Below are 27,709 nucleotides of genomic sequence, written 5' to 3'. Positions count from 1 at the left end.
GTACCACATTACCCTTTCTCATTCACTCATTCATTCATTCATTCACTCAACTAACAGTTATCAAACAATTGCTCTGTGCCTGGGCTCCGCATGGAACATCACAAAGACAAAGATGACTAGGACCATCTCTTGCCTTGAAGCAGACCCGTCTAGTGAAGGGAGGGGCAAGGCTGAGCAGGATGGGAAACAAACGCCCCCACCACTGACATCAAAGGCTTCTCATGACTGTTTCCCCAAACGTCCTCTCGTCCAAAGCTTCATATTACCCAACCAACATTCATTGAGCACCTACTACTATGTGCTAACACCCTCAAACCACCCATGGTTTGGGGGAGTGTGGACAGTATGAGAAGACTGAGTGGGAACGAGGAATTACTAGACAGAGGTCCAGAAACTAGTAGTCAGGCACACCGGGACCACCTGTATAAACTTTAAAGAACTTTCACTTTGATGTGATAAAGCCATTTCATGTTGCATCGTTTTACAGACAGATGCACTTCCTACATGAACTTGTTTGAACCTCAGTGATACAGGCAGGACAGGAATTATTACCCCCATTTTAGAGATTGGAAAACTGAGGCTCAAGGGGGCGGGGGAGGAGAACGTTGGATTCCAAGGAGGGAACCTGGGTTCTCGACCTTACTTATGACCCTAACAAGTCTAACGACCCCTCCATCAGCCTACCATCCCACCCCACCATCCCACCTCACCCAAAGCCGGCTTCCCTTCCAGCTATGAACTCTTCAGTTCCCCAGCGGGGCAGCCAACATTTCAGCTGAGGCAAGCAGGCTTGCCTACAGTCTTTGGATGGCCCACTGATGCTGATGAGGACTAGGGAGCCAAGCAAAATCAGAAAAATGACCTTACCACCAGAGGCGAGGTTGATTTTAACAGGCAGGTATTCGACTAATTAAAAGCAACTTGGCGCCTGCAACCGTAGATTTAGGCTCTCAGGAAATGTCGCGCCAGATCGGGTGGACTTGGTGATGTCAGAGCTCGGGAGGGTCTTCCCCGCCCCGTGGAGGGGGTTCCTAGGCCCTGCAGGAGTAAAGGTCCCTGAATGCTTGTCAGCTCAGCACTGGCTGCCTGGCCCAACTTCCTGAATTCACACAGTAAGGACTAACCCTACCCGAGACGAAACGAGTGACCTGGGAGAGTTTGACAGTCACCCTGAATACCATCTGCCCAAACACATTTCCTACGAACCCCCTCGGCCCCTGTCTGGCCTTGGTGTCAAAGCGTCGCCTTCTGATACACTCGTTCAAACACCCATGTTGATGCTAACCGGCGTTTGTGTAATTATGTGCAGTGCAGAAAGCACTTCCACGGGCATTACTCACCCAGCTGTCGACTGGATAGGTGGGTAATGATACTAACCAGCCCCATGTTTCACACCAGGAAACAAAGACTTGCTACAAATCACACAGCTGCTCGTTTGGACCAGGATTGGAACCCATGTCTTGGAATTCCAGCCGGGCATTCCTTCCGCAACCCCCAGGGTGGTGCACCAACTCTCTCTTATTAACGCGCGGACCAGAATCAGTGGATGAGGTCAGCTAATGCTACACTGGGAGGTGCGAAGAGGGCTCCCGGGAGCCGCGTCTCTCAGCCTCCTCTCAACTCCTCTTCCTCTCTGCTCCTCATTTATTCTAATGTTTCCCAAAGTAGGTTCTCTCGTCTCTAACTGGTTTTAACAGGTTGCAGCCTGGCCTGCCGAAGTCATCTCATGGATGCGCTGGCTCCCAGACCTCCTCAGACCAGAGCTCAGACCTGCGCAAAACCTCAAGGAACCAGGACCCGCTCCTGCCGCTGAGGCCCAGTCTCCCCCTTCTTTCTCCTGACCATCCTGGGGAGGGGGGCCGTGGGAATGCTCAGTGTCCCAGGGCCTCAGGGAACCTCCCTAAACCTTGTGGGGAGACAGAGAGGAAATGGGCTCAGAGAGACCTGCTGATCAGAACTGGCTGTCACAGTGCGTCTTCACTCTGGTCTGGGCCCACTCTCCTTCGATCTCTCCCAGTCCAGGCCCTGAGCCCCGCCAGCTCCCTCCTCTGAGCCCTGGGACACAGGCCTGGCCTGGTTGGGGCATCTCCGTCCTACAGGCCCTGGGATCTGCCCAGGAGCCCGGGCTGGCTGCCTGGCTCACTGACTTCCTCGGTAATTACTTCATTTACACTGAGCAGCAAGAATCCAACTCAACCCAGGCAGCCGGGGTAAAGGTAATTATCTGTAATGCGTCGTGCACCGTCGCCTTCCTGCACAGAAGGAAAAGAAGCCGACCTGGCAAAATAAAAAAGCAAAAAAGCTCCCCATTGTCCGGAGCCCGTGCAGCCCAGGATTAATTACACTCGGAGTAACACATTTGTCGCCGTGCCCCTGATTGGAAAGCCCAGGGCTTTCATGATTCCTATCTGTAGCCCAGCATCCGAGAGGGGAGGAGACACACAGCTGCCTGCTTCCAGTCCACTCGGCCCTGCTGGCCCCGCCTGGAGGCGGCTGGAGCCTCAGGCCCAGGGCTGTAGCCCTTGCTCCCACCTCCTGTTCAGCAAAGGACCTGGTCATGTCCTGCCCATACTAACGGGCGGCTGCAATGAGGTGGAGGCCATGCTCCTCCGGGGGACCTGGAGGCAGGGATGAGGGATCTGTGGGGCGGTGGCCTGTGCTGCCCCTTGGACATCTGGACCACAGGCCCAGGCAGAGACAGGCCCCCCAGGGCTCCCAGTGGAGCGCACCACCCACACCGCCGGGTTGGGGGCGAGGGGCCTACAGGGATGGGGAAGGTCTGCCAAGCCCTGCAGGCCACAATCCCCTGGACTCTGATTCTGAGCCCATCCCCACCCACTGCTTTCCCCCCCTGCACCCTAGGACTGTTCCCTCCATCCTGGCTCTTCCCTGGCTTGCCTGTGGTTACAAAGGGCCCCCCACCCCCTCTCTGCCAGCTCCCCAATCTCGTTCCTTCACCCAGAATCTCACACAAGAAGCCCTAGGCTCTTATCCAGTTGCAACCTGGTCCCAACATTGTAAACCTGCCCCCTTAGCACGACCCCCTCCCCCCGAATGCCCTCACACACCAGGCTCCAGGTCCTTCAGGTGCTCCCCACCTCATCATAGACCCCAGAGATCAGATGCCCCTAGGAGCCCAAGAGCCTCAGGAGATCTTGGACCCAACCTCTGACCATAAAAGACATACACCCTCAGCCCTGCCCACCTGAGCCTGACCCGGGCTTTCCCTCCATCTTTCCTTCCTGCCGGCCATCGGCATAGTCCTTCTGGCAAGAACAGAGGCAGGGTGGGGCTGGCCTCTTTGCTCTAGCTAGTTGGGGGGCCTCCCCAAGCTGGCCCCACCTAGGAGGTGCAATTTAAACACAGCAGCCCCCTCCTGGGGGCTCTGGGGGGTGTGCCTGGTGGGGGTCACAGAGAGGGCTATAATTAGCATTCTCAGAATCCATGATCCCCAAGTAACGATGCCAAGAATAAGGGAGGGGAAAGCAGTGACACGGCAGCGCCAGCAGCCCAGATTCACAGGGCAGGCGGCTGCCAGCCGGACCAGGGCCCAACCTCCCTCCTCCCACCTCGTCTACATGATGCATCAAAACAGACTCACCGGCTTCTGAGGTGTGAGCCTCTTGCTGAAAGCTATAACTCTCTGGGCCCCCGAGCACCCCTCCCCCAGCTCTGGCCAGCTGGGGTCCTCCTCCCCACCCCTCAGGGCCCCTTCTGAAGAGCGGAAGAGCGGGCTCCGGATCCGAGCTGGTCTAATCAGTCATCGCTCCAGCTGGCAGGTCCCTGGCGCAGGGCGAGGATGCTGCTGTGGGGACTGCAGGATCCAGCATCTTTCCCAGGCAGAAGCAGCTGGGCATGCTCCGTGGGCTCCCGAGGGGATTTCAGGGCCACGTGACCCTCCCTCCCCAAGCTGTCACTTAGGATCAGGAGTAAATAGTCCCCGGAAAGGTTTAACTCCATCCACACCAGCGACAAGCTGCTAACCACCCGTGCTGTCAGCCTGGGAGGGGAGGGGTGCTTCCACCCAGCCCTCCTGGCCTTCCTCCACCGCGACAAGGCTGCCCCCCAAAGGGGATCTGGGCCACTTTCCGTGCAAGCTGCATTTTTTCAGCTCTCCCAGGGGTCTGGCTCACCAGGCCTATTTCTGGTGGCCTTCACCTCTGTGGCTGTCCACCCAAGAGGTGGGCACATCTCTGGGTGTCAAGAGGGCTTGGCCAGGGCCCTGGTGCCTTCACATCCCCCTGCCCTACCCCAGCACAAGGAATTTAAAGAAAGAACATTCTAGAGCTGGTTGCAGCCCATGACAACATGCCAGAACTCAGATCTCAACCCAAGTTGGCCTCCAGTGACCTTGGGCAAAGATGCTGGTTGATCCAGGGGGCACCTGTGTTTTGCATTATGAGGGTCAGAGGCAGAAGGGGGGGGCTTCAGACAACAGGATTGCAGCCTTGTTTCTGCTGTAGACAAGCCCATACCATTAAGAGATCTATCTATCCATCTGTCTATCTGTCTATCTGTCTCTCTATATCTCCCTCCCTCGGTCTCCTTCTCTTCTTCACATTTTTGTGGATGCCAGAAAAGTAATAGAATCTCTGTGACAATGGGTAAGTGCAGTAGAAATACTGAGTTTTATAACCAAACTCAGAAAGACGGAGCGAACATGGAGTGCCCCCGCCCCGCCGCGCCCAGCTTCCCAGCCAGCTCACTGGGCCAGTCCCACCCAGAGACCCGGAAGCTGCAGTCTGAAACAGGTGAGCTCCTGGGTCCCTCCTGATACAGACACATTTCACAAGGGCAGGGGCTGGAGGAAGGGCCCCTGCGGGACCCACCCACAGGGTTATTCTGTTTTGAATGTTTATTAATAGAACAATTTAATTTTTTAAATTAAACCTCTTCACTCAAATACAACTACTTATCCTTCTCTGTGGGTCTTTTTAAATATAATCTGAGTATAAGCATCATTTTTACCAACTGAAGCCTTTATTTTTAAAAAACAAACAAACAACAACAAAAAAACTCTACTATGGAATAATCAGAAATGCAGACTTCCCCGGAGGTTCAGGAGGAGCCCTGTTGGGGGGGAGGGGGGAGGGGGGAGGGGGGAAGGGGGTGTTAAGGGATCTGATCCAAACCCCACTCCCACTCTACAGAGAGCTACTGAAAGGACTGTCCTTCCTGTCCCAGAGCAGCCAGCCAGAGCTGGAGACCTCAGGTTAGAGCCGCATGCACCTGCTTGCAGCTTCAGTGGGAGGAGGATCCCGTGGTCCCCTCCCCAACCCCCCAGCCCAGCTGAGATGCTGAGCTCATCAGCTATGGGAAGGCCACTCGGCTGCAGTGGCAGAGAAGTCCTGGGTGCAGGCCCGGTGCCAGGCAGGACCGGTTAAGCCCAACCCACTTGTCCTGGCTCCCCAGGATTTGGCAAGGCCACAGGACAGGCAGGGAAGAGCTGGCTTCCAGACAGGCAAGGTGCGGGCTCTGGGGGCAGCTCTGGCCTTGAGGAGCCAATGGAGCAACGCGAGTTTGGGGCCAGACACTACAGCACCCAGGAGGGGACAGGGAGGGTGGGGGAAGAGACAGGACCCAGCCCTCATCCCACAAAATCCTCAGGCAGCCTCAAAAGCCAGGAGACAGACAGATGGGCCTGCTCAGAGGGTTTCCTCTCTGGCAGACAGGGAGCGAGGGCTGCAGACGAGCCCACAGATCCCCCGAGAAGCTTGAGGGGATGCATTGATGCTTCTGGGGGCTCTGGGTGTTTTGTGGGGCTGAGAGGCCAAAGGGAGGACTGCTGCGGCGGGGGGGGGGGGGGGGGGGGGGGGGGGGCGGGGCAGTGCCCTCGTCTGGAGAGAAGATGGGGGAGATACAGCAAGAGGGTCTTAGAGCTCCAACCAGGACGGTAAGGTGGAGCAGAGAAAATAGACTCCCTTGGCCAAATCGAAATTCTCTGTTTCTGCAGCAAAGGAGAAGGCATCTGAGCTGGGAAGAGTGTGAGGAGGAGGTGGAGGAAGGCTTCCTAAGATAATACCTCTGTGGTTCTGTCTGCTTTCTGCTCGAGAGCCACAGTCCCATTGCTCAGAGAAAGTCCACAACTCTCCAAACATCCGGGTACTCCCTGCCTTTCAGGGGTCAACGCCACTCCCATCACGGGGTCTTAGAGGCGCTACCTCGACGGGCTAGCCGCCCCTCAAACGTGCCCTGCCTATTCCTCACCCAGGCCACGTCCACATGGGCCTCCCTCCCTCCCAGAACACACCAACTGGGGAGCCAAAAAGGGAGCCATATGAGAGTGACCTTGGAGGGGCTGCCTGAGTGTGAGCCCCAGCTCCATCTCTCACCGGCTGAGGGGCTTTGAACAAGTTGACTGCGGAGCCTCCATGTTCCTGTCTGCACATGAGCCCTGTACCACTGTCTTCTCTCTTCATCTGTCCCCGTCTTTACTGTTCATGGGCGTCATTTGCCTTTCGGAGGGTAGAGCTAGGACAGGCACTGACTACAAGATATGCTGCCCTGTGACCTCTCCTGTGTCCCCTCTGCCCTCTGGAGTCAACAGAATAGCTCTTGGCACCTCCACTGCACTTCCCAGGGCCCTGCTGCCTCCGGGGTCCCACAGGTTGGTGTGCCCCATCGGGGGACAGAGCCCTGGCTTCTGCGTCCCTGCCTCCCGCAGCCCCTGTGCAGCGATCAGCAAGCAACTCATGGATGAGCTAGAGGCACAGATGGAGGGACTGCCCATTCTGGCACCTTCTTGGTGGAAGCATTCAGACCAGAACAAGGAGGAAGTGACAACGGCTGGGTGGGGCTCCCTGGGCTGGAGGAGGTTGGGAGCCAGGTGGGCATGGCCAATGGGGGCACCGCACCCAGGTGGGAGGAGCAGCAGGGGCCCAGATTGGGAGCAAGGGTCAGCTGGGTGCGGCTCTGTCCCTGCCCCATCTCCCTCCCCACCAACTTCGGAGAGAGAGGCGCTACTGGAGGCAGCACTGGCTAGCTCCGCAGCTGGCGGCTTCAGCAGGCCCAGGGGAAGCAGAGCCAGATGTTTAAGCTTTGAAAGAAGTTTGCCAGACCCCCCATGGCAGAGATGTGGCAGGGGATGGTGGAGATGAGCTCCGGGAGGGCCTCGGGTCAGCCTGAGGAGCAATCCGAGCCAACCCCTTGAAGCCTTAGTCGGGCCGATCGTGTGTGCTTTGACTCCCTCTCCTGGAAGCGTGTGGTACACGCACAAGGCTTGCCATGGGTTTTACCCACATTTTAACCCTTTGCTTTTGCTCTTTTCTCTGCACCACTCCTTCCTGGTAAATGACACCTTCAAACCACAGGCACGCTTCAGCAATGACACCCGTTGTGGATCCCATGAGAACCATCTCCCAAGCACCATGAAGGGAAGGACTTACAGACACAATTCTATGCGTCTGACTCTGGGCAAATGTGAATATTTGTTCATTGAAATTTGACTCATCGAAAAAGCTTCCCACGTTGTCTGAATACCTTACTTCTTTTGGTTGTTAATCCTCCCCCAAGGATATTTTTTCCATTGCTTTTTAGGGAGAGTAGAGGGGAGTGATGGAAGGGGAGGGAGGCAGGAAGGGGGAGAGAGAGAGAGAGAGAGAGAGAGAGAGAGAGAGAGAGAGAGAGAGAGAGAGATGAAAGGCACATCGAATGTTTGCCTCCTGCATACGCCCCCACTGGGGCCAGGGATGGGACCTGCAACCCAGGTATGTGCCCTTGACCGGGAATCAAATCTGAGACCCTTTGGTGCACAGGCAACCCTTCACTGAGCCACACAGGCCAGGGCTATCTCACTTTTATTATTACATCTTGGGATGCATGGCTGAGGTCCTCAGAGTTTCTAACTCACCCACCAACCAAATGTCATAAACCTTTTCAGGGAGTTGATTGTAAATAAGGAGAGTGGGCCGTTCATTCATTCATGCAGTCAGTCAGGGTTTGTTGAGCACCCCCCTGTCCGAACCCGGGACTAGGGGTGCTGGGGACAGTGGAGCATTCTGCTAAGAGCACAACTTGTGAAATCAGGGAGATGTGGGGCTGGACCCCAGCTTTGCTTTCTACAAGCTTCATGGCACTGAACAAGTTTTACGAAGCCTCAGTTTACTTGCTCGAATAGTTAGAGATGATAGCATCTCCCTGACAACACTGGAGTGAGGATTAAATGAAATCATGTAGTAAGGCGCTCAGCTCTTAGAGTCCCCTGCTGCTCCTGATATGTGGAGTGGCCAACAAGTCTGGGAACAGACAAGAATGCATAATAGATGGCTTGCTGATGTTTGTTACAATCTGTACTAATAAAAAGGTAATATGTTAATTAGACTGGATAGACCGGACATCTTCGGAAATCCTTCCGGACAAAGCCACAGTGGCGGGGGCCGAGGCAGAGGCGGTTAGGGGCAATCAGGCCGGCAGGGGAGAGCAGTTAGGAGCATCAGGCAGACAGGCAGAGGCAGTTAGGGGTGATCAGGCAGGCAGGCAGAGTGGTTAGGGGCGATCAGGCAGGCAGGCAGGTGAGCAGTTAGGAGCCAGCAGTCCCGATTGCAAGAGGGATGTCTGACTGCCAGTTGGAGAGGGTGTAGGCTGGGCTGAGGGACCCCCCCTATGTGCATGAATTTCGTGCACTGGGCTTCTAGTCCTATATAATAAATGGGTAATATGCAAATTGACCAAACGACAGAATGACTGGAATGCCCACAGCCCCTTGCCCTGGCCAGCCCTACCCCTAAGGGGGCCCCCCACCCCAATCAGGGGCAGGGCCAGCTGGCAAACCGCCTGTTGCCCCTAGCCCCAGCCAGCCCGCCCCTGATGGTCCCCATCGGGGGCGGGCCAACTGGACCCCACCAGTGCACGAATTTGTGCACCTGGCCTCTAGTATGTAATAAAATAATATCATCTCTGTTTCCAGACTGTCCGACCATGTGTTCACCCTGCCCTTGGTGAGTTTTCAGTCTAGAACAGTGGTTCTTTAAGTGGTTCTTTAAGCTGGTCAGTAGTATCAGCATAACCTGGGAACCTGTTATGAAATGCCAATTCTCAGACTCTCTGAATCAGAAACTCGAGGGGTGGGGCCAAGCTATCTGTCTGAACACGCCCTCCAGGAGATTGTGAGGCACACTCAAGTCGGCGAACCACTGATCTAGGGAAAATGACCATGTGCAAACGAGCAATTACAATACAGGTGGGCTTCCCCAAAGAAGTGACACAGCGAGCAGAGTCTTGAAGGAAGAGTTCAGTGTTCGCAGGCAGACACAAGTCTCGCTAGAGAGGGATTAGCACTCGCAAAGGCTGGGAGGCGTGGAAGGGAGGTGAGTGTTGAGGGAACCACAGCCATTGGGTCTGGCAAACTGGGGAGTGTGGGAGGCCAGGCTGGAGAAGGCAGGAGCCAGAAGATAAAGCCCTGATGGGTGCCTCAGTTTATCCTGGAGCTGGAGGCATGACAGGTTTTCAATGGAAAAAGAAATGACCAAATTTGCATCGTAGAAAAAGAGCATGCTTGCGGCAGCGTGGCCTGGAAGCAGGAAGATACGGGTGGAGGCTGCCAGGATGACCCAGGTGAGAGCCCATGTGGGCATGAACTCAGGATGAGGAGTGTGTGGGCTGGGAGAGCTGAGAGGCCTGAGAGGAGGGGCTCGAGGCTGTCTCGGAGGGTTCTGCCGTGTGGGACGGCTGACGAACCTGGGGTAGGTATTGACGATGGGAAGGCAATGAGTTCGGGGCTGCATGTGCTCTCGCTGGTAGCTGAAGCAGATGGGCAAAAAGGGGAGGAAAGCGTTCCCAGGCAGAGGAACCGCAAATGCAAAGGGCCTGTGGTAGGAATGAACTTGGAGTGATGAGGAAAAAGAAAGATGAAAACCACCATGGCTGGCCTGCGGTGCGAGAGGAAGACAGGGCCAGACCATAGCAGGTGCAAAGCCATTTGTGACTGATGAGAAAAGATGGTACATGTGAAAGTGCTCAGTCAACGATCCCGAGAGCCAAGCACACACAATAGAATGCTAAGATGGTATCTTCAAGGAGCAAAGGAGAGACGTCTTAACTGATGCAAGAAGGATTTGGGTTCCATTTCAGGGGAAGCTCGGGCTATGAGAGCCACGTGGTATCACAACAATTTCCAAAACAGATAATTTGTCAGATCATCTTTGGGTGTTGACTTTGTTTTCAGCATCTGGTTAACTGTCAAGCTGGTGTAAGTGCTGGTGGGCCTTGGAGTGGAAATGGAAAGGTGACCCCATGGTATAGGCAGATGAGGATTTCAAAGAAGAGAGGGAGGGGGAGGAAAAAAGAGAGGCCCCTTCCCTGGTTGGGCAGGGGCCCCCTCTGGACAGCTGCCTTCCCTACCAGCCCTGCAGAGTCTGAGGCCAGGCCAGACGGAGAGGCCCACAGGCCCGAGCATGCCAAGCCTCACCCACGGGAGCAAAGCCAGGGCCCAGCCTGGAGGTGGCGAGACCCAGGCCGAGGCGGAGGGAAAGGAGTCCGATCGGGTAGATGTGGACCACCCCGGCCCAGAGAGCTACTTCCACGGTCACATCAAGGGTGGCCCCTTCAGCTGCTGAGAGCATGAGCTATCCCAGCCCACCAAGGGGCTGACCAACCCCCTGGACACACACCTGTCACTGCCAGGACCGCAATGCCCCCCCGCCCCAGAAGAGCAGGAGTAAGGGAAGCAGCCCGGTGGCCACCCAACCTGCCCGTGTGTGCACCCCACTCAGCCCTCCCCTCCCACCGGCTCACTTCCTGCCTCTCATGGCAGCCAGTGCACGTCTCCTTCCTCGGACCCTTTGTCCTGTGTCTGGAGCAGCCTCTCCTCTGTTAGCCATCTCCCTCCCACCCGTGCAGCTGAGCCCAGCGCTCCACCCGCCCCGCCCTACCTTCGAAAACTTCCCACGATTGACACTGGCTCTCGCAAGCCAACATCAACACACACAGAAACGCACGCCTCACACACACGCACACACATGCACACACGCCCATCTTTATCTGCAGCTCGTTCGGAAGCCGTGACACCTCCTGGCGACGGAGAGGCCCCAGCCAAGCCCTCAGGGAGAAACCAGGCCCCTGAGCCTTCTCCCCTCTCCAGAAGGCACCAGTGACCAGCACAAAGGCAGGCCCACCGGGGAGACCAGAGCGAGCGCCACCTTACTCACTTGATGAAATACACGGCTCCTTCCCGGGTGGAATCCATCTCCCAGCCCCTGGGCAAACCTGTGAGAAAACACAAGCACAGAATCACCCTCCTGCCCTGCTCAGCCCCGCAGCCCGACCTGCACCCAGGAGGGGTGGGCGCTGGGAGAACCAGGAAAATTCGGAGAAGCCAACAGCGTTCAAACCAGCATTCCCCCCCCCCACCCCCTTTTTTTTAAATCCTCATTCGAGGATATTTTTCCATTGGTTTTTAGAGAAAGTGGAAGAGAAACAGAAAGACAGACCAAAATTGATGTGAGAGAAACACATTGGTTGGTTGCCTCCTGCATGAGCCCCACCCAACCAGGGCCTGGGCCAGAGAGGAGCCTGCAACCAAGATACGTGCCCTTGACCGAATCGAACCCAGGACCCTTCCATCCGCAGGCTGATGCTCTATACACTGAGCCAAACCGGTTAGGGCCATTTCACCCTTTCTGTCCATTATTCTTATCGGTCTGTTTCCAGCCCATAGCAATGAGTAGGGACCAAGTGAGTCATCACCTCACAGGATTCGCTCATTCATTCAGCAAACTTTTATTGAGCATCTACTCTGTGCAGGGCTCTGTGCCAGCCCCCGGGGTACAGCAGTGAACACACAGGGGGTGGCCCTGGGAGGGTCCTCAGGATCATCCCATGGACTGTTTACATCACAGCCGCAGATGCTGGAGCCAAGGGTGGGTCACCTGCCCAGGCCTCACAGATAATGAGCACCCAGGCTGGTGTTATTACTCCCAATTCTGCTGCTCGAGACAAGACCCTAAGGACCTAGGAAATCAGTCCCGGGAAAATAGACTTTTAAACAATTTTCTAATAGCACTTCTGAAAAAAATTGTCCATGGAAATGCTGAGTAGAGAATCCCAGGCCTGCCCAGGGAGCAAGGACTGAAGAGCTGAGGAAGCTGACTTTGGCCCAGAGGTGCCTGGGCAGTCCCCTGGGAGGCTCAGCCACCCTCTCTGCCTGGGCAACACCCATCTCTGAGTGACCTGTGTCACCCTGCCCGCCTTTCCAAAGCAGCCCCCTTGGCGGCATCTGTCTCCCCAGCAAACAGGGCTCCTCCACCCCGAACAGAGGTGAAGGAGTCTTTTGAGAACCCGAGGCAGGATCTGGGAGAGACCATTCGTTTTGGGGTACAAGAGGCCCCTGGCTGACAGGTTGGCAAACAGGTGCAGGTTCTCTTCACAACAGTGCCACCTTTCTGGTCGGTCCAAATGCCCGCGGTTTTATAAAAAATAGGTCTGAATCTCTCCAGCCATATTGTCAGCTGGGTTCTATAGAGCGGAGGGCCCAGTTATTATTCATTCATTTGACTCACCCCTATTTATCAAGGGTCTATTTCCATAGTTGCTGCTGCGGGAAATGCTGCTGCTTCAGCACAACAGGGCAGTCAGCAGGCCCACCTCCCCTCCCAGGACTCGGCCCTGAGAATTAACAGCAGCAGCTACCCCTTAGCGAGTGCTTCCCTCCTCCGAGCTACACAGCTCACCACTATGAGCACATTTGCTCTGCACAGCAGCATTACATAATAGGCATCGTCCTGAACATTTTTACAGATAACAAACCTGGGGCCCAGAGAGGTTAATCAACTCGCTTAAGGTCACACAGGAAGTGTCGGAGCCGGAATGCGAGCCTGGTCTGCTGCCTCCAAAGCTCACATTCTTTCCTCCAGGCTGCTCCATAAATGCCACTTGTTCCCTCTGTCCCTGTGGGAGGACCTTGCCATTCAGAAGGGCGTGGGTTGGCAGCCTCCCCAAGTAGAGGGATCCCCACTGGGTCAGAATCATAAAAAATCCTGCCACTGTGATGTGCCTGGGAAAGAGGCCAGGGTGGATGATGTCCCCTGCCTCTTCCAGCAGCTTCCCTCCACACTGCCCTCTCTGCCTGGGCAACACCAAGAGTGCTTATATTCTCGTCCAGGCCGAGTGCCCGCTGAGCCAGCTGCCCTCCCAGCAAGCTTTGGGGGCACCTTAACCCCTTCCCAGCCTTGGACAGCCAGGTGGCTACAGCCGAAATGGAAAGAATTGGCTCACAGGCTTTTATTCATCTTCCTAGAGTCCTACCTAGAGTCCTGATCAGTGGGCGGACTCAGACTGGAAACAGCTGCTGCACAGAAGAAGCCAGCCCTGCCTCGGGGCAGGAGCCTCGCTGTCTGTCAGAAACACAACCGTGACCATAACAACAGCGGTCGCCTCTGCTGACGGTGACGCTTTGCACGCTTTTGCGGTTCATTCCCTACCCCCATTCTACAGATGAAGAAGCCGAGTCCTGGAGAAATTAAACCACTTGCTCATGGCACAGTAATAGAAAGCAGAGCTGAGGTGGGGACTTAGGTCCCTCTGCCCCTCCATCTCACACATTGAACCCCGATTCCGCTTTACTTATTGGTCTTGAGCCAGGGACTTCCTCTCTGTTCTTCAATTTTCTTTTTCTTTATTATTACTATTATCATTATTATTATTACTTATTGGGGTGACAGTGGTCACCATGAACATATAGATTTCAGGTGTGGGTTTCCGTGTGACAAGATCTGTATATTGCACTGTGTGCCCACCACCCAGAGTCAAATCTTCTGTCATCTTATATTAGGACCCCCTACTCCCCCCCCCACCCCAGTTTTCTTACTTTAAAATGAAGGACTTGGACTCCAGGACCCCTGACATCCCTTCCAGCTATAAAACCACAATGATTGCAGCCTGGACTCTAAAAGAAAGCAGGCTGTGGGCAAGTCAGCACTTAACCCAGCGTGCCCTGCGGTGCCACCGTGCCCCACGGGAGACCAGACACTCAGAACCACGTGCCTGCTCTGTGGTCAGGGCAAGGGCTGGAAGGCCCCCGCGCGTGGGTCTCTGGTGGCCCGAAGAGGACGACTGGTTGTTCACTTGGAGTCCCAGCAGGCCTTCGGTTCTCCCTGTGGAACCTCTTCACTTTAGACCCGTGGCCAGCAAACTGCGGCTCTCGAGCCACACGTGGCTCTTTGGCCCCTTGAGTGTGGCTCTTCTAGGCCTTAGGAGTACCCTAACTAAGTTAATAACAATGTACCTACCTATATAGTTTAAGTTTAAAAAATGTGGCTCTCAAAAGAAATTTCAATCGTTGTACTGTTGCTATTTGGCTCTGTTGACTAAGGAGTTTGCCGACCACTGCTTTAGACTAAAATCTCTGCCTGACGTGTCCCCCGTTTCCCACTCGCCTGGCTGTTCCCTGCGGGCTGGGAAAGAGTCCGCTCCATAGTAAGCAATCAGGGTTGGCCCTGCCCCCTTTTCTTTAAGGTTCCCCCTATGTGAAAGAGTTCCTACCAGTCACAAGGGCTTTTTAAATGTAGCTTAATTAACATTTAAAATTCAGTTCCTCAGTCACGCTAATCACATTTCAGCTCTCAGCAGCCCCTGGCTGGTGGCGCCTACCTTGGCAGCCCCCAGAGAGAACAGCTCCATCCGGCATCAGGTTCTTGGGTCCAGCTCTGGGGGCTGGGCCCTGCCCAGGTCAGGGGCGCTCAGGATGAAGGGGATTTGCTGACTGAGAAGGAGGTGAGAGAGGAGCAAAGCCTTTGTTCTCAGAGGCTTTCCCAGACACTAATTGTAGAGCAGAGGCTTGACCCAAGAGTGAGCATCAACCCTCCCGCACTGTCCCCCAGAGGGTGGACGGAATGTCCGCTGAGTCCATCCATGGAGAAGGAAAGGCCGGAAGCAGAGTCCTCCTGCCACCTCAAGCTATTGTGTCCTTTTATTTTATCTTAAAAGCTTACTTTCTTTTTCCATCACCATTTAGCCCCTCTATGCCCTCGTCCACATCCATCCCCCATCACAGCAATCACCTCACTGTTGTCCGTGTCCACGAGTTCTCTTTCTCTTTCTCTTTTTTTTTTTTTTTTTGCTCAAACCTTCCACTCCCCCCAACAGCCTCCTCCCCCTAGGGCTGTGTGTCTGCTCTCTATCTATGAGTCTGTCTCTATTTTGCTTGGTAATTCGGTTTGTCCACTAGAGTCTACATATGAGTGAAATCCTATAGTACTTGTCTTTCTCTGACTGGCTTATTTCACTTAGCGTCATGTTCTCCAGGTCCCTCCATGCTGTCGCCAAGGGTAAGATGTTCTTCCTTTTTATGGCCGAGTAGCGTTCCACTGTGTACATGTGCCACTGCTTTTTATCCACTCGTCTACTGATGGACACCCCTGCTTCCTTTCTGTTGCAAAAACAGGGGCAGAGGAGCTTCTTACCTGGGCTGGAGCAGTATCCACTCTGGATGGGGGATTTCGTACCAGGGTGCACCCAACTGGTTGACTTTTCCTCATCACTATAGAAAACCAGTAAGAAAATGTCAGCTTCAAGAGACCTGCCTGCAAGTTCACATCAACACTGACTGCCCGATCCCAGACACCTGAGATGGAGCATCCACATGCCCTTCATTCATTCATTCATTCATTCATTCACATTTACTGAGCAGGCGCTGAGGATTCAGAGAGGAACACTGTCTGATCCCTGACCCCAAAGAAACAAACATATAGAAAGACAGCGGCATAATATAAGGCTGTATGTCAATGGCACCTCAATGTTCAGCGATCAGATTACATTGGGATGTGATAGGAAGCAGAACCGCTGTCACAGCCGAGCACAGTGCTGTCTCATCAGAGAGAAGGAGCACTAACTGGGATGAAGTTGAGAAGAGCTACAGCACGAGGGCTTCGCTAGGGAGGTGACATCTGAGGTGACAGTAAAGTCACATGGGAAGAACAGGGAAGGTCCCCAAGTGGCAGCTCCTCGGTGGATAAGAAAGGAGGAGGCGGGTGAGCCAGCAGTCCCTGGATATCTATAACACCATGTATTTTCACTCACAACATTCCCTCACATCAGGAATTTTGGAGATGACGAACGTGAGGTTCAGAGAGGTGCCGTCATTGGCCCAAAGCCACACCATCCGTCAGTGATGAAGCCAGGATTCAGACCCAGATCCATACCCCATAAAACCTGAGCTTTTCTTTTTTAAAAAAAATATATTTTATTGATTTTTTACAGAGAGGAAGGGAGAAGGATAGAGAGTTAGAAACATTGATGAGAAACATTGATCAGCTGCCTCCTGCACACCTCCTACTGGGGATGTGCCCGCAACTAAGGTACATGCCCTTGACCAGAATCGAACCTGGGACCTTTCAGTCCACAGGCCGACGCTCTATCCACTGAGCCAAACCAGTTAGGGCTGAGTTTTTTTAATATCTTCCTCCCAGCAGGGGGGGCTCCCCCACAGTGCAGATCCTCTGCGCTCTAGCCGAGGATCCGAGGGCAGATGACCCGTCGATATTTCTCGGCCCACATCAGCCAAGGGGCACTGCCTTCTCCCCTACCTTCTTGGCCAATCCAGGTATGTGGAGGAGAGGACTCTCAGGCCACCTGTGTCATCCAGGTTATGAGGTGGGGGGTCCTTGGGGCCCAGAACATTCAGTGCTTTTAAGCTATAATCAATACTTTGATTAACATAACAAGCTCTAGTAAGAAGGACTTGCAAAATGTTTGGCGAAGCAAGATATATAATAAACTGCACATGCTTAAAACGTCTGGTTTAATTTAAAGTTTCATGAAACTACCACAAAAATCAAGAAATGAATTCCCCCAAATTTTCTTTTTGCTCTGTGATAATTCCTCTCTACACAGCCCCACCCCACACACAGCTTTTACTAACCTTCCCCTCCCCCCAGCAACGAGTCTGCTTCCTGTTACTACAGGTTAGTTTGCATTTTCTAGAGTTTCTAGCGTATTATATACGTGAATCATACAAGTTAGACCCCTTTGTGGCTTTCCTTCTTTTCTTCCTTATTCCCTCCCATGTGGTAGCAGGAGTTAACAGTTTGTTCCATTTCATTACTGAGTAGCATTCCATCGTAGGATATAGGGTGGTGTGTTCCTCCACTCGCTTGCTGATAACCACTGTGGTTGTTTTCAGTTTGGGGCCATTACAAAGGGAGCTGCTAAGAACTTCCAGGTCCAAATCTTGGTGTGGAATAGGCTTGCTTTTCTCTTGACTCCACTAACTCTTCCCTAAGTTTGGACACCCTCTGCAGGAGGAGCTTCCCCAGCTCACCCACCCCTCGAATGAGGAGAGGAGAGAGGGAACAAAGTGACTGCTCCGGTGGCCCGGGGACCCGAGACATTGGGCGCCCTTGGGGATGACCTCTGGGCTGGGCTTTGGCCCTGGGAGGCAATGGGAGAGGCGGCTGAGGGAGAGTAAATCCAGCCAGCGCTGACTTGTAAGTGTGAGGGGACATTGGTTCTTGTGCCTCCTCCCTGCCACCCTGACACTTTCTGGCCCCTGATCCCTCTCCTGCTCTCACACTGTCAGCTCCCTCAGTTTGCCCGGATCATGAATAATCATGAGGTCACCGGGGTGGGCACAGCCCCACCACACCCTCAACTTCCTCTTCCCGGGGCCCTCCGGTGTCAGCCCCTGGCCCAGAACAATGCAGTCACAGGCTATCTCCACTCCGGCTTTGGGCTGACGGGGACCCTGTGGAACTGGGAGAGTTGATGTCACTGCAAATCCAATCTCCAAGCTTGGCTGGGCCCTAGAATCTTCTTCAGGGGCTCCAGTCAGTTGCCATTTGCTGATTGTTCTAAGGCTTTCCCACCAACCTCAAGGCTTATGCCTGCCTCCCCTCCCCCCCAACCACTCCCCTCTTCTCAATGGATGTCTTATCTCTTATTTCACACACAAAATAGAAAGCATGGGCAGAACCTTTCCTAGTGGACCTAACCACCCCATCTCCCAAACGTAGCCATGGTCCCGCCCATCCTTTCATACGTTGGAGAAGAGGCTGCCTGCTCCATTAAGGCGAATCCCTCTGCCGAGGGGGTAGTCGCCACCCTCCCCTATCTTTTATAGAATCGTATTCTATTGGGCTTCCTTCTCCCTGTCAGATCCATCCCTTTAGCCCTCACTCCTGTTCGTGTCTTCCACGGTCTGACCCGCGGCCTCCCTCTCAATGCTGCCTCCTCTTCCAGCTCCTGTCTCATGCTCCTCTTCTTAGTGACCAAACATTCCTCTTGGAAACCAGTCCCTCTAGTTGTCTCCACTTCCTGCTCTCCCACTCAGCAATCCCTGCAGGCTGGTTCTGTGTCAAGCCCACCCCTAAAACCACTTTCCTGGTGGTCATTAAAGACCCCCGCAGCTCCTAAACCCCGTGGACACGTTTGACTTCTCTACTGACTCTTCCTTTCTCCCTGACGTCCTTCTTCCTCACCTTGTGAGGCAGCACCCGCCCCTGGCCCTGGTGCTGTCCCCCTCTGTGACCCCTGGTCCTCTGCTCCATCCTCCCTTCCCTCCGTCCTTTCCTTAAACATGGGTGCTGCCTGGGTGCCCTCCCGTCTTCTCTCTCACCTACTCCTGGGTGGTTCCACTCCCACAGGATGACTCTCAGGACTCTCCAGCCCAGGCCTTTCCCTTAAGCTCTGTCCTATTTGTCACCTTGTGAATATCCCACAGGGACTTCAAGTTTGGAATTTTCCCACTGAACTTATCTCCCCTAAAATCTGTTCCTCTCCCCATAGTCCTGATCTCGGTCAACCTGAAGTAAACAATTCTGAGATTTATCTTCAAATCTTCCTTTTTCCTCCCTTCCGCAACATTCAGGCAGTACGTGAGTGCTCTCAGTTCCACTCCTCTTTCTCCCCCTCTCCCTCTCCTTCCCTTCTGTTCTCACCATCCCAGTTCAGTTCCCCATCAGCTGGCCTTCTGCCATTGCTTCCTAACTGCTCTCCACCCTCAAGTCATCTTCCGTCCATGCAGCTGCCAGAGGGAGCCTTCTAAAATGCAGCTCTAACTATGCCAATCCTCTGTTTAATATCTTTGGTTTCCCTTCACCTACAGAAGCAGGTTCAGACCCCTTGTCCTACCACATCTTCTGCAACCTCTACTCCATCTCTAGGCGCCCCCTCATGTCCTAGATAACCTGTGCCCTGGCACCCAGCATGCCCTCCTTCCCATAGGCCTCTGCTTCGAGGCCCCTCTCATTCTGGTCTCTCTCCTCTCGAAGCAGCTCAAATGTTTCCTCCTTGGAGAACATTCGTTTTTTCTTCCTTGTATTCCTGGAGCACCAAGAAAACACCTCTAGAATGGATCCTATTATTTCCTAAGTATTTATTTTCATTTTCTTCCTACCCCCTTCAAGAAAAAAAAAACTGGTTTTTTTCCTTTTTTTTTTTTCTTCCTTATCTCCAATGCCTAGCCCTATGGCAGAAAAGCAGTGGATACTCAATAAAAGTTTGTGGATGAAAGAAGAAGAGAAGCCCAGCCGGCGTGGCTCAGTGGTTGAGTGTCCACCTATGAACCAGGGGGTCATGTTTTGATTCCCGGTCAGGGCACATGCCCAGGTTTCACGCTCTATCCCCAGCGTGGGGTGTGCAGGAGGCAGCTGATCAAAGATTCTCTCTCATCGTTGATGTTTCTATCTCTCTCTCCCTCTCTCTTCCTCTCTGAAATCAATAAAAATACATTTTTAAAAAAGAAAGAAGAGCCCTAACCGGTTTGGCTCAGTGGATAGAGCATTGGCCTGCGGACTGAAGGGTCCCAGGTTCAATTCCGGTCAAGGGCATGTACCTTGGTTGCAGGCACATCCCCAGTGGGGGGTGTGCAGGAGGCAGCTGATCGATGTTTCTAACTCTCTATCCCTCTTCCCTTCCTCTCTGTAAAAAGTCAATAAAATATATCTTTAAAACAAAGAAAGAAAGAAAGAAAGAAAGAAAGAAAGAAAGAAGAGAAGCTAGAAGGCAAATGAGATTGGGAAGAAAGATGAGGAGAGTCACATTAATCCTCATCAGAATAACTGAGGAACTTGTGGAAATTCAGATCCCCAGGCTCCACCCCAGGCCTTCTGAACGCCTGCAGGTAGCATCAAGGTCGGCCTTTTACATAAATTCCTCGGGTGATTCTTATGGGCAATAAAGTCTCAAACCAGGGACAGCAGAAACTCCAGTTTTAATACTGGGGGATTTCTGTTATTTAAGAATCTAACCCAGGATCAAGAACTTCAATGGCGGTCATTTCTAAGATAATCTAATTGCAACCTCAATTAGGATCATCGGGGTGATAATTACGGAAGAAAGGCCAACAGCAAATGAGGGAACTGAGAAACACTGGAGGGAGATCGCTGGCCACCTGCACAGGCGGGGAAGGGGAATGGCTACCGTCAGCAGCTACCGGCCTGAGTCCGAGCCCTGATAACAAGTGGCTGTATCTCAGACGAGTACCTTCTGCCTTCCGCCCGAGGACCTTGCTTCCCCATCTGAAGACGGAGGGGGTGCATCTGAGATGCCCTCCGCTCTCCTGTTCTGAGGGGCTCTCCTGAGGAAGGGACAACTCCTCCTGGGTGGGGAACAGCTCAGGATGCTGCCCTTGTAGACTTGCTGTATCCTCGGGAGATTTCTCTCCTGGCAAAGCATGACTACGGTACGAGCGGCCAAAATAGCGCCAGCGGGGCCACTCTGTTATAATGAGATTATGCCAGAGCCATTTCGGTTTATGGAATTAATATAACAGTGCTAATATATTACTGCGAGCAGCAGAGGCTCGCTCCCTGAAGAATGCTGATGTGCTGAGGGCGTCCCCTCCTTCCTCTGGACCACAGCCCCAGAAAGAAGCAGGAAGGAGAGGCGGCGGGCCTGGGGTGAGGATATGCCAGGACCTGGATGGTAGGGGCAGGGCCCCCTGATGTTTTGTCACTTAGCCCAAGTCTTCCCTTAAGGAGGGAGGTGGGGGACAACAAAGAAAAAAGAAAGAACTCAGCCCTGGCCAGTTCAGCGGACTGCACTGAGAAGAAAAAGCTGCAGGCTGGGCCCTGGGTCCGGTTGTCCTCCCCTTCGGGTCTGAGGCGGAAGGAGGGGGAAGGCCGCCACCTGCCCTGCCTGGCCCTGCCCTTCCAGCCCTCAGAATGCTGAGTCTGTGCTGGACTTTGAACGCCCAGGAAAAGGCGGGAGACCCATTCAAACCGGCATGTGATAAACTTGTTAGTCATGCCCCTTGTTCCAGCCCCTGCTCCCCCCTGCCCTCGCCAGCCGCCCCCAGCCCCGCCGCCTTTCAAGTTCCACAACTTTAAAGAAATCAGAAATCAACGAGAGGGACGACATACTTGATGAAGAAGACTCTCCCACCGGGGTCCACTCCGTAGGTCCACCGGCCCAGCAGGTCCAGCCAGTCGGGCTCATCGGCCATCTCCGCGTCTCGCTGCCCCCCTGGCTCTCCAGCCACCAGGGGGGCTGAGCTGGCAGGGGCTCCCCACCCGCAGCCCCCACTTTCTGCTCCTCCTGGAGGCAGGGATGGGGGCGGGGAGGGGGTCTGAGGTAGGCGCACCCCCCGGCTAACGGCGTCCCTCCGGGTCCGTCCGGGCAGCGGCTCCGGCCTCTCCCTGGAGGCAGCTGGCCGCCAGCCGGGCAGCAGGAGCCGGCACGGCTTAACCCTCGCGGGGCCGAGCGAGCTCCACGCCGCCCAGCCCCAGCCGGCGCCACCTGCCTCCTGCGCGAGCCGACTCCTCTCGGGGCGCCCGTGAACTTGGGGACTGGAGACCGGCGCGGCGAGGGCTGGGACGCGCGGGGCCGGACCGCTCAGCGCCGCTCCCGGTCCCGTCCCTCCGGCCCCGCCGCCGGCAGCCTGGCGGCAGAGCAGGGAGCAGGTTGCTGTGCGCGCCGGGAGTGTTCCTCACCGCCCAGCTCCCAGCCCACACTTGAACCTGCGGCGGGAGGGGGCGGAGCCAGGGCGCCGCCTCCAAGGTAGTTCACAGCCAGAATGAGCCGCAGCCTGCAGGTCCCCAAGTCCAGATGCTGGGCGCCGGAACCAGTTTGGCTTAAAGCTGCGAACCACGAACCGGAGGGACATGCCCAGCCACTAAACGGAAAAGAGGACTTGGTCAAACCTGGTTCTACTTGGCGGGAGGTAAGGAGAGGAGCAAAGGTCAAGTGCAGGGAAGGGTGGTGGCTTGGGCGTGGGTAGCAAGGGGCCCTGGGAGACTCCTCTTGCTAAGATGCCAGCCTCATTAGTCAAGCTAGTCCTCACCTTTCTTTCTGAGCACTTCCTCCAAGAAGCCTGCCGTGACTAAGTAGAATCAGAGGAGACCTTAGAAAGACACTCAGAAGCCAAGAGCTTTTATGTGCCTTCCCCCAAACTTTCAGCAGAAAAGGGAAAGGGAAAGAAAAAGCAGAGGAGGAAGTGTGTTCTGTGCACAGAGCACAGGTTGCAAGCATCTGATACGGGCGTGTCAAAGTGCCGCTGTGGGTCCACGCTCTGCCGTCTCCGGGCTGCGTCAAAGCTGGGCTCCCCTGGGCTTCAGTGAGGCGCACACGGTTTCCACCCGTGTGTCAGGTCGAGGGGAACAGACAACGGGAGAGACACCTGTCTTTAAAGCAGTGGTTCTCAACCTTCCTAATGCCGTGACCCTTTAATACAGTTCCTCATGTTGTGGTTACCCACAGCCATAAAATTATTGTCGTTGCTACTTCATAACTGTAATTCTGCTGCTGTTATGAATCGTCATGTAAATATCTGATATGCGGGATGTATTTTCATTGTTACAAATTGAACATAATTAAAGCATAGCGATTAATCACAAAAACAATATGTAATTATAGATGTGTTTTCCGATGGTCTTAGGCGACCCCTGTGAAAGGGTCGTCCGACCCCCAAAGGGGTCGAGACCCACAGATTGAGAACCGCTGCTTTAGAGGAAGCAATGGGTCCATGGCAGTTTGCAAGCACCTGTGGAGTGGGCATCCTTGCTGTGAGCACCATGAGGGATTTGATCCCTGTTCGGCCCAGGTAACTCCTGCTCACCCTGCAGTGTCCGCCCAGGTGTCACCTTTCCCAGGAAGCCTTTCTTAACTCCACCCCAGACAGATTTATGTGTCCATCCTCCATGGGTCAGGCAGCCTCATTAATAACCCTATTGTGGGACTTATCGCACCGCGATGCAATCCTTCATGTACTCATCTGTCCCCTTCACTCGGCTGTGTGCTCCTCCGGGCAGGGCCTCCACCCCACTCATCTGTCTAGCTCCAGCGGGCACCTGGGGGCACCCAATTCATGTTTGATGCATGACTGATACTGGCATAACTGGGACCTTCTTTAGGGTCCTGGTTACATCAGCAACCTCGGGGTGTGTGGGAGAGAGCTTTCTGGAAAAAGAAGGAGCTAACGAACCTTACAGGTATCCCAGATTCTCAGCCTGGAGGGTGTAATTGTGTGCGCCTCTGAGAGATAGTGAAGTAGAAGACGCCTCAGAGAGCATCTGGTCCAATCCTCTTGTTGAAATGTGGGCGACTGCAGAGTACAGGAGCGGAGGTGCCAGTTAAGGTCACTGAGCAAGGTGGTGACAGAGAAGGATCTGCCCACCAGTGTCCCCGGCCAGAACTCTTTCTATTAGATCGCTCTGCTTCCGACACTGGAAATTCACACTCCCAATGTACACACAGTTCGCTTCCTGTGTGCCAGGTGTAAGCTGAGTATGTTCCCTGGATGCAGAAATCATGACACCCAACTCTTCTCGCCCTTCTCACACCCTACTGTTTCTAGTAGAAAAAGCAGACCCACACCCGAGAACCTATATGAGGATCGATGCCCCTTAGTTCCTGAATAGGGGAGGGGGGCAGGCTAAGGGATCAGACTCCTCACCAGTCCCCAGTCCCCAGCCTTGTGAAACACCTGTGAGACTAATCCCACTGATAAAGCACAGAGCCACCTGCCCAGCCCCAGTGATATCTGAGGATCTGAATCCAGAATTGCTGCCACGATGCCTCCAGGGAAAATACCAGCAACCAGTGAGTTCCCCGTCCAACCTGAGCAACCAGAAAGGGCAGCTGCTTGGGCTGAATGTGGGTGGAAATAGGGGACAAAATGACATCTATTTGAAAACATGTATTCCGCTGTTGTCTACTTTGAGGAGTAGGAGCTCCTGTTAATTTAGTCACAAGATTTTTATCTTGTTTATCTCTAATGGAGACTGAGTTCCTACAACCATTTACCTAGTCAAGAAAAGGCCAGTGGTTGAGATTTTGAATGTGTTTTACTTATTTGAACTAAGAAAAGAAATCAGGTTTGAAAATACTTTTCTGTGGCATATTCTTTTTTTAAAATATATTTTATTGATATTTTACAGAGAGGAAGGGAGAGGGATAGAGAGTTAGAAACATCGATGAGAGAGAAACATCGATCAGCTGCCTCCTGCACACTCCCCACTGGGGATGTGCCCACAACCAAGGTACATGCCCTTGACTGGAATCGAACCTGGGACCCTTCAGTCCATGGGCTGATGCTCTATCTATTGAGGCAAACCAGTTAAGGCTCCATTTGAATTCTTGATTATGAACTATTACCAATATTAATACAGCCCTGGCCGGTTTGGCTTGGTGGTTAGAGAGTCATTAAGAATCTTAATAAGATTATTCTGGATTATTTGGGTGGGCCCTAAATTTAATGACAAGTGTCCTTATAAGAGAAAGGCAGGGGAAGACTTGAAAAAACAGAAGAGGAGGAGGCAGCGTGACCACAGAGGCAGAGATTAGAGTGATACAGGACAAGTCAAGGAATGTTGACAGCACCAGAGCTAGATGAGGTAAAGAAGGAATTCTACCCTAGAGCCTCCAGAGCGAATATGGCCCTGTCAACCCCTTGATCTTAGACTTCTGGCCTCTAAAATCTCGAGAGAATAATTTTTATTGTTTTAGGCCACCCAGCAGCCATGGGAGATTAATATAGTACCTACAGGATAATCATAACTTAATTATGATTTTATCTGTTATTTTCACTTGTCTAATATCCAAACTTCCTTTTCTGTTACTAGCCCCCTGAGTTTCCTTTTGACATCTATCCTTCTGCTACTGTCAGCCCATGTGGATTGGGTGGGCTGGCCCCACCCCACCCCAGCTCCATTGGAGAATGGATACTAATGTGGCTAATCTGTTTCTCTATTTCCCTGGACATAGTGATTGGTTCAGGAAGGACCACGTGACTCACACCAAACCAATGAGATTCCATTTTAAGAAGATTCCAGAATTCTTGGGAAGCCTTTTTTCTCTTGGATTTGAAGCTGGCATATGTCATTGTGATGCTGCTGGGGAGAGCCTACTGAAAATGAAGCCAATACAGGAAAAAGTGGAGCCAGAAGATGGAGAGAGACTGGGTCCCCCTTATATCCCATCAGCCCTAGAACCCAGCTTGCCAGAAAAGGCTCTACCCCTGGAATTTCAACTTATTGGTGCAATAAATACCTTTATTCACTTCAGCCAGTTTGAGTTGGGTTTATACCCCTAACAGAAAAGTCCTGACCAATATAAAGGTCATATTGTCTTGTGACCCTGTTTCTTTGGCATAACCAATGTTTCTTTGGGAAAGCCAATGAGATAACCACCTGCATTTGTAGTGACTTGAGAATAGGAACTCTTCTCTTCCAAGAAAACCACAATTTTAGATCAAGAAAGAGTCTTAGCCCTAGCTGGTTTGACTCAGTGGATAGAGCGTCAGCCTGTGGACTGAAGGGTCCCAGGTTTGATTCTGGTCAAGGGCACATGCCCAGGGTTTTGGGCTCAATCCCCTGTGGGGGGCATGCAAGAGGCAGCCAATCAATGATTCTCTCTCATCATTAATGTTTCTCTCTCTCTCACCCTCTTCCTTCCTCTCTAAAATCAATTAAAAATTTTTTTAAAAAGGAAGGGTCTTAGTGGTCATCTAATCCAAAGCCTACATTTCCCCTAGGAGAATACTGGAGAACTCGGGGGGAGTTCCCAGAGTTGTGGCAATTCCATGGTAGCGCTGGGACCACAACTGAGGTCTCCTGAAAACCTGATCAGTAGAAAACTATATTTCAAGACACTTGCTTCATCATTTAAATATATTTGGTGAAGAGACTCACATAGTTACAAGAAGATTATAACACATTCCTCTGCTCTATGAAAGAATAAACACAACAGTAATTTTTATTGAGAGCTGATGTTTAATAGTTATATTCATCTGCAACTAGGTCACCAGCCGTTGGTGATTTTTTACAGGAACTAGGAAGCAAAGGAAGAGAAGGCAAGGGCCGTGTCTGCTGGGATTAGATAGATGATGGTGTAAATATGCAAGAGCCCAGACAAACTCATTGCTTTTTTAAAGTTGTGCTTCTAGAAGAGCTTGAGAGAAAAGGTTTTCGTTACAAAAACGATTGTACTAGTGTTGGTAACCAGAGGATTGTAGGATGTGGAGGGTTCTCTACAGCCAGTTGAATTGAATGACATTTGTTCCACCAGTATTTATTGAGTACCTTCTGTGGGCCAGGTACTCTCTTAGGCATAGGGGATCCAGGAATGAACAAAACAGAAAGTACCTGCTCTCATTGAGTTTACATTTAGTAAGTGTCAAAGATGAGTCGATGGAGTACAACTGAAAGAATAGAAGGGGTAGGATGCTGACATAGTGTATTTCATATATTTACATAGGGTGGATGGGAAAGGCCTCACTGAGAAGAATGACTTTTGAATAAAGACTTGAAGGAAGTGAGAGAGCAAACCACGTGGACATGGGGGAAGCGTGTTTGGGCAGAGGAAGTAGTGAGGACAAAGGCCCTGAGGCAGGAACACCCTTGGAGAAACAGCAAGGAGGCCAGTGTAGCTGAAGCGGAGTGAAGGAGGGAGAAAGTTGTAGGAGATGAGGACCCAGAGGGTTAGCGAGGCAGATCAATCCAGGCCTTTGTAAGTAGATTTGCTGTTATTCTGAATGAGATGGAGGATTGCATGGGGGAGTGACATGATCTCCAGGACTTAATTTTTTAAGAGGATTATTCTGGCTGCTGTTTGGAATAGGTAGAAGCAGATTCCAGCTAGAAGGCTATTGCAATTATTCAAGCAAGACATGATGATGGCCTGTTCATGGTGCTGGGGGGTAGAAGCAGTAAGAAGTGGCCAAATTCCTGGTGTCTTTTGAAAGTATAACTGAGGATTTGCTGATAGATTGCAATTGGACTGTGAGAGGAAGGGAGGAGTTCAGTTGACTCCAAGGTATCTGACCTAAGCAATTGGTAGGATAGAGTTGCCATGGACAGAGATGGGTGTAGGCTGCAGGGAGAGCAGGCGTGCCTGGGGAGGTTGGGGAAACACAACTTCAATTCTGAGCATGTTAAGTTGGAGATGCCTGTGAGATACCCAAGTAGGATACCAACGGGAAAACTGGATACGTAAGACTATCTCAGGAATAGGGATATACATTTGGTGTTTTTCAGTGATTAGAGTGTCTTAAAGCCATGAGGCTGGTTGAGAACACAAAGGAAATGAGTGTAGGTAGGGAGGAGGCGGAGATCAAGGGCTGAGAACTGGGACACTCCAACTTTTAGAGGTCAAGTTAATGAGGAGGAACCTGCACAGGAGGCTGAATAACAAGCAGCTAGTGGAGGAGGAGGCGAACAAGAGAGAGTAGTGTCCTGGAAGGGAGCCGTGAGTGTACTCACATCAGCCACAAGGAGAAGGCGGGCGCGAATGGGGCTTGTGCTCTAGAAGGGCTGAGGTTGGGGTGGGTTCCGTCTGAGCAGGA

General features: G+C 52.8%; 1 protein-coding gene and 1 long non-coding RNA gene across 3 annotated transcripts in view; one reads left to right on the top strand and one right to left on the bottom strand.

The window, feature by feature from the left end:
* The window catches only part of PLEKHA6 (pleckstrin homology domain containing A6), a 135,286-nt gene extending 113,422 nt beyond the window's left edge, over nt 1-21,864 (bottom strand). The window contains exons 1-3 of one of the 2 annotated variants that reach the window (XM_070397055.1): nt 21,291-21,864; nt 15,396-15,472; nt 11,145-11,202 (exon numbers count right to left, since the gene is read on the bottom strand). In XM_070397055.1, the coding sequence (XP_070253156.1) occupies nt 11,145-11,202; nt 15,396-15,472; nt 21,291-21,373 (218 nt within the window). In that variant the 5' untranslated portion in view covers nt 21,374-21,864. Of the gene's footprint in view, nt 1-3,601; nt 3,688-11,144; nt 11,203-15,395; nt 15,473-21,290 lie in introns of those variants that run through there. The other variant, XM_070397062.1, reaches the window with a different exon arrangement.
* On the top strand, nt 21,830-25,430 carry LOC138996102 (uncharacterized). Its single transcript, XR_011468724.1, has 2 exons — nt 21,830-22,090; nt 25,132-25,430. It is a non-coding gene; the product is annotated as an uncharacterized lncRNA (long non-coding RNA).
* Nucleotides 25,431-27,709: the final 2,279 nt, after the last annotated feature.

The sequence above is a fragment of the Myotis yumanensis genome, unplaced genomic scaffold (genome assembly GCF_028538775.1).
Source record: "Myotis yumanensis isolate MYYU_CA2020_CCGP unplaced genomic scaffold, mMyoYum1.0.hap1 SCAF_17, whole genome shotgun sequence".
In the NCBI taxonomy this organism is placed as follows: domain Eukaryota; kingdom Metazoa; phylum Chordata; class Mammalia; order Chiroptera; family Vespertilionidae; genus Myotis; species Myotis yumanensis.
This window is presented reverse-complemented; position numbering and strand designations above follow the sequence as displayed.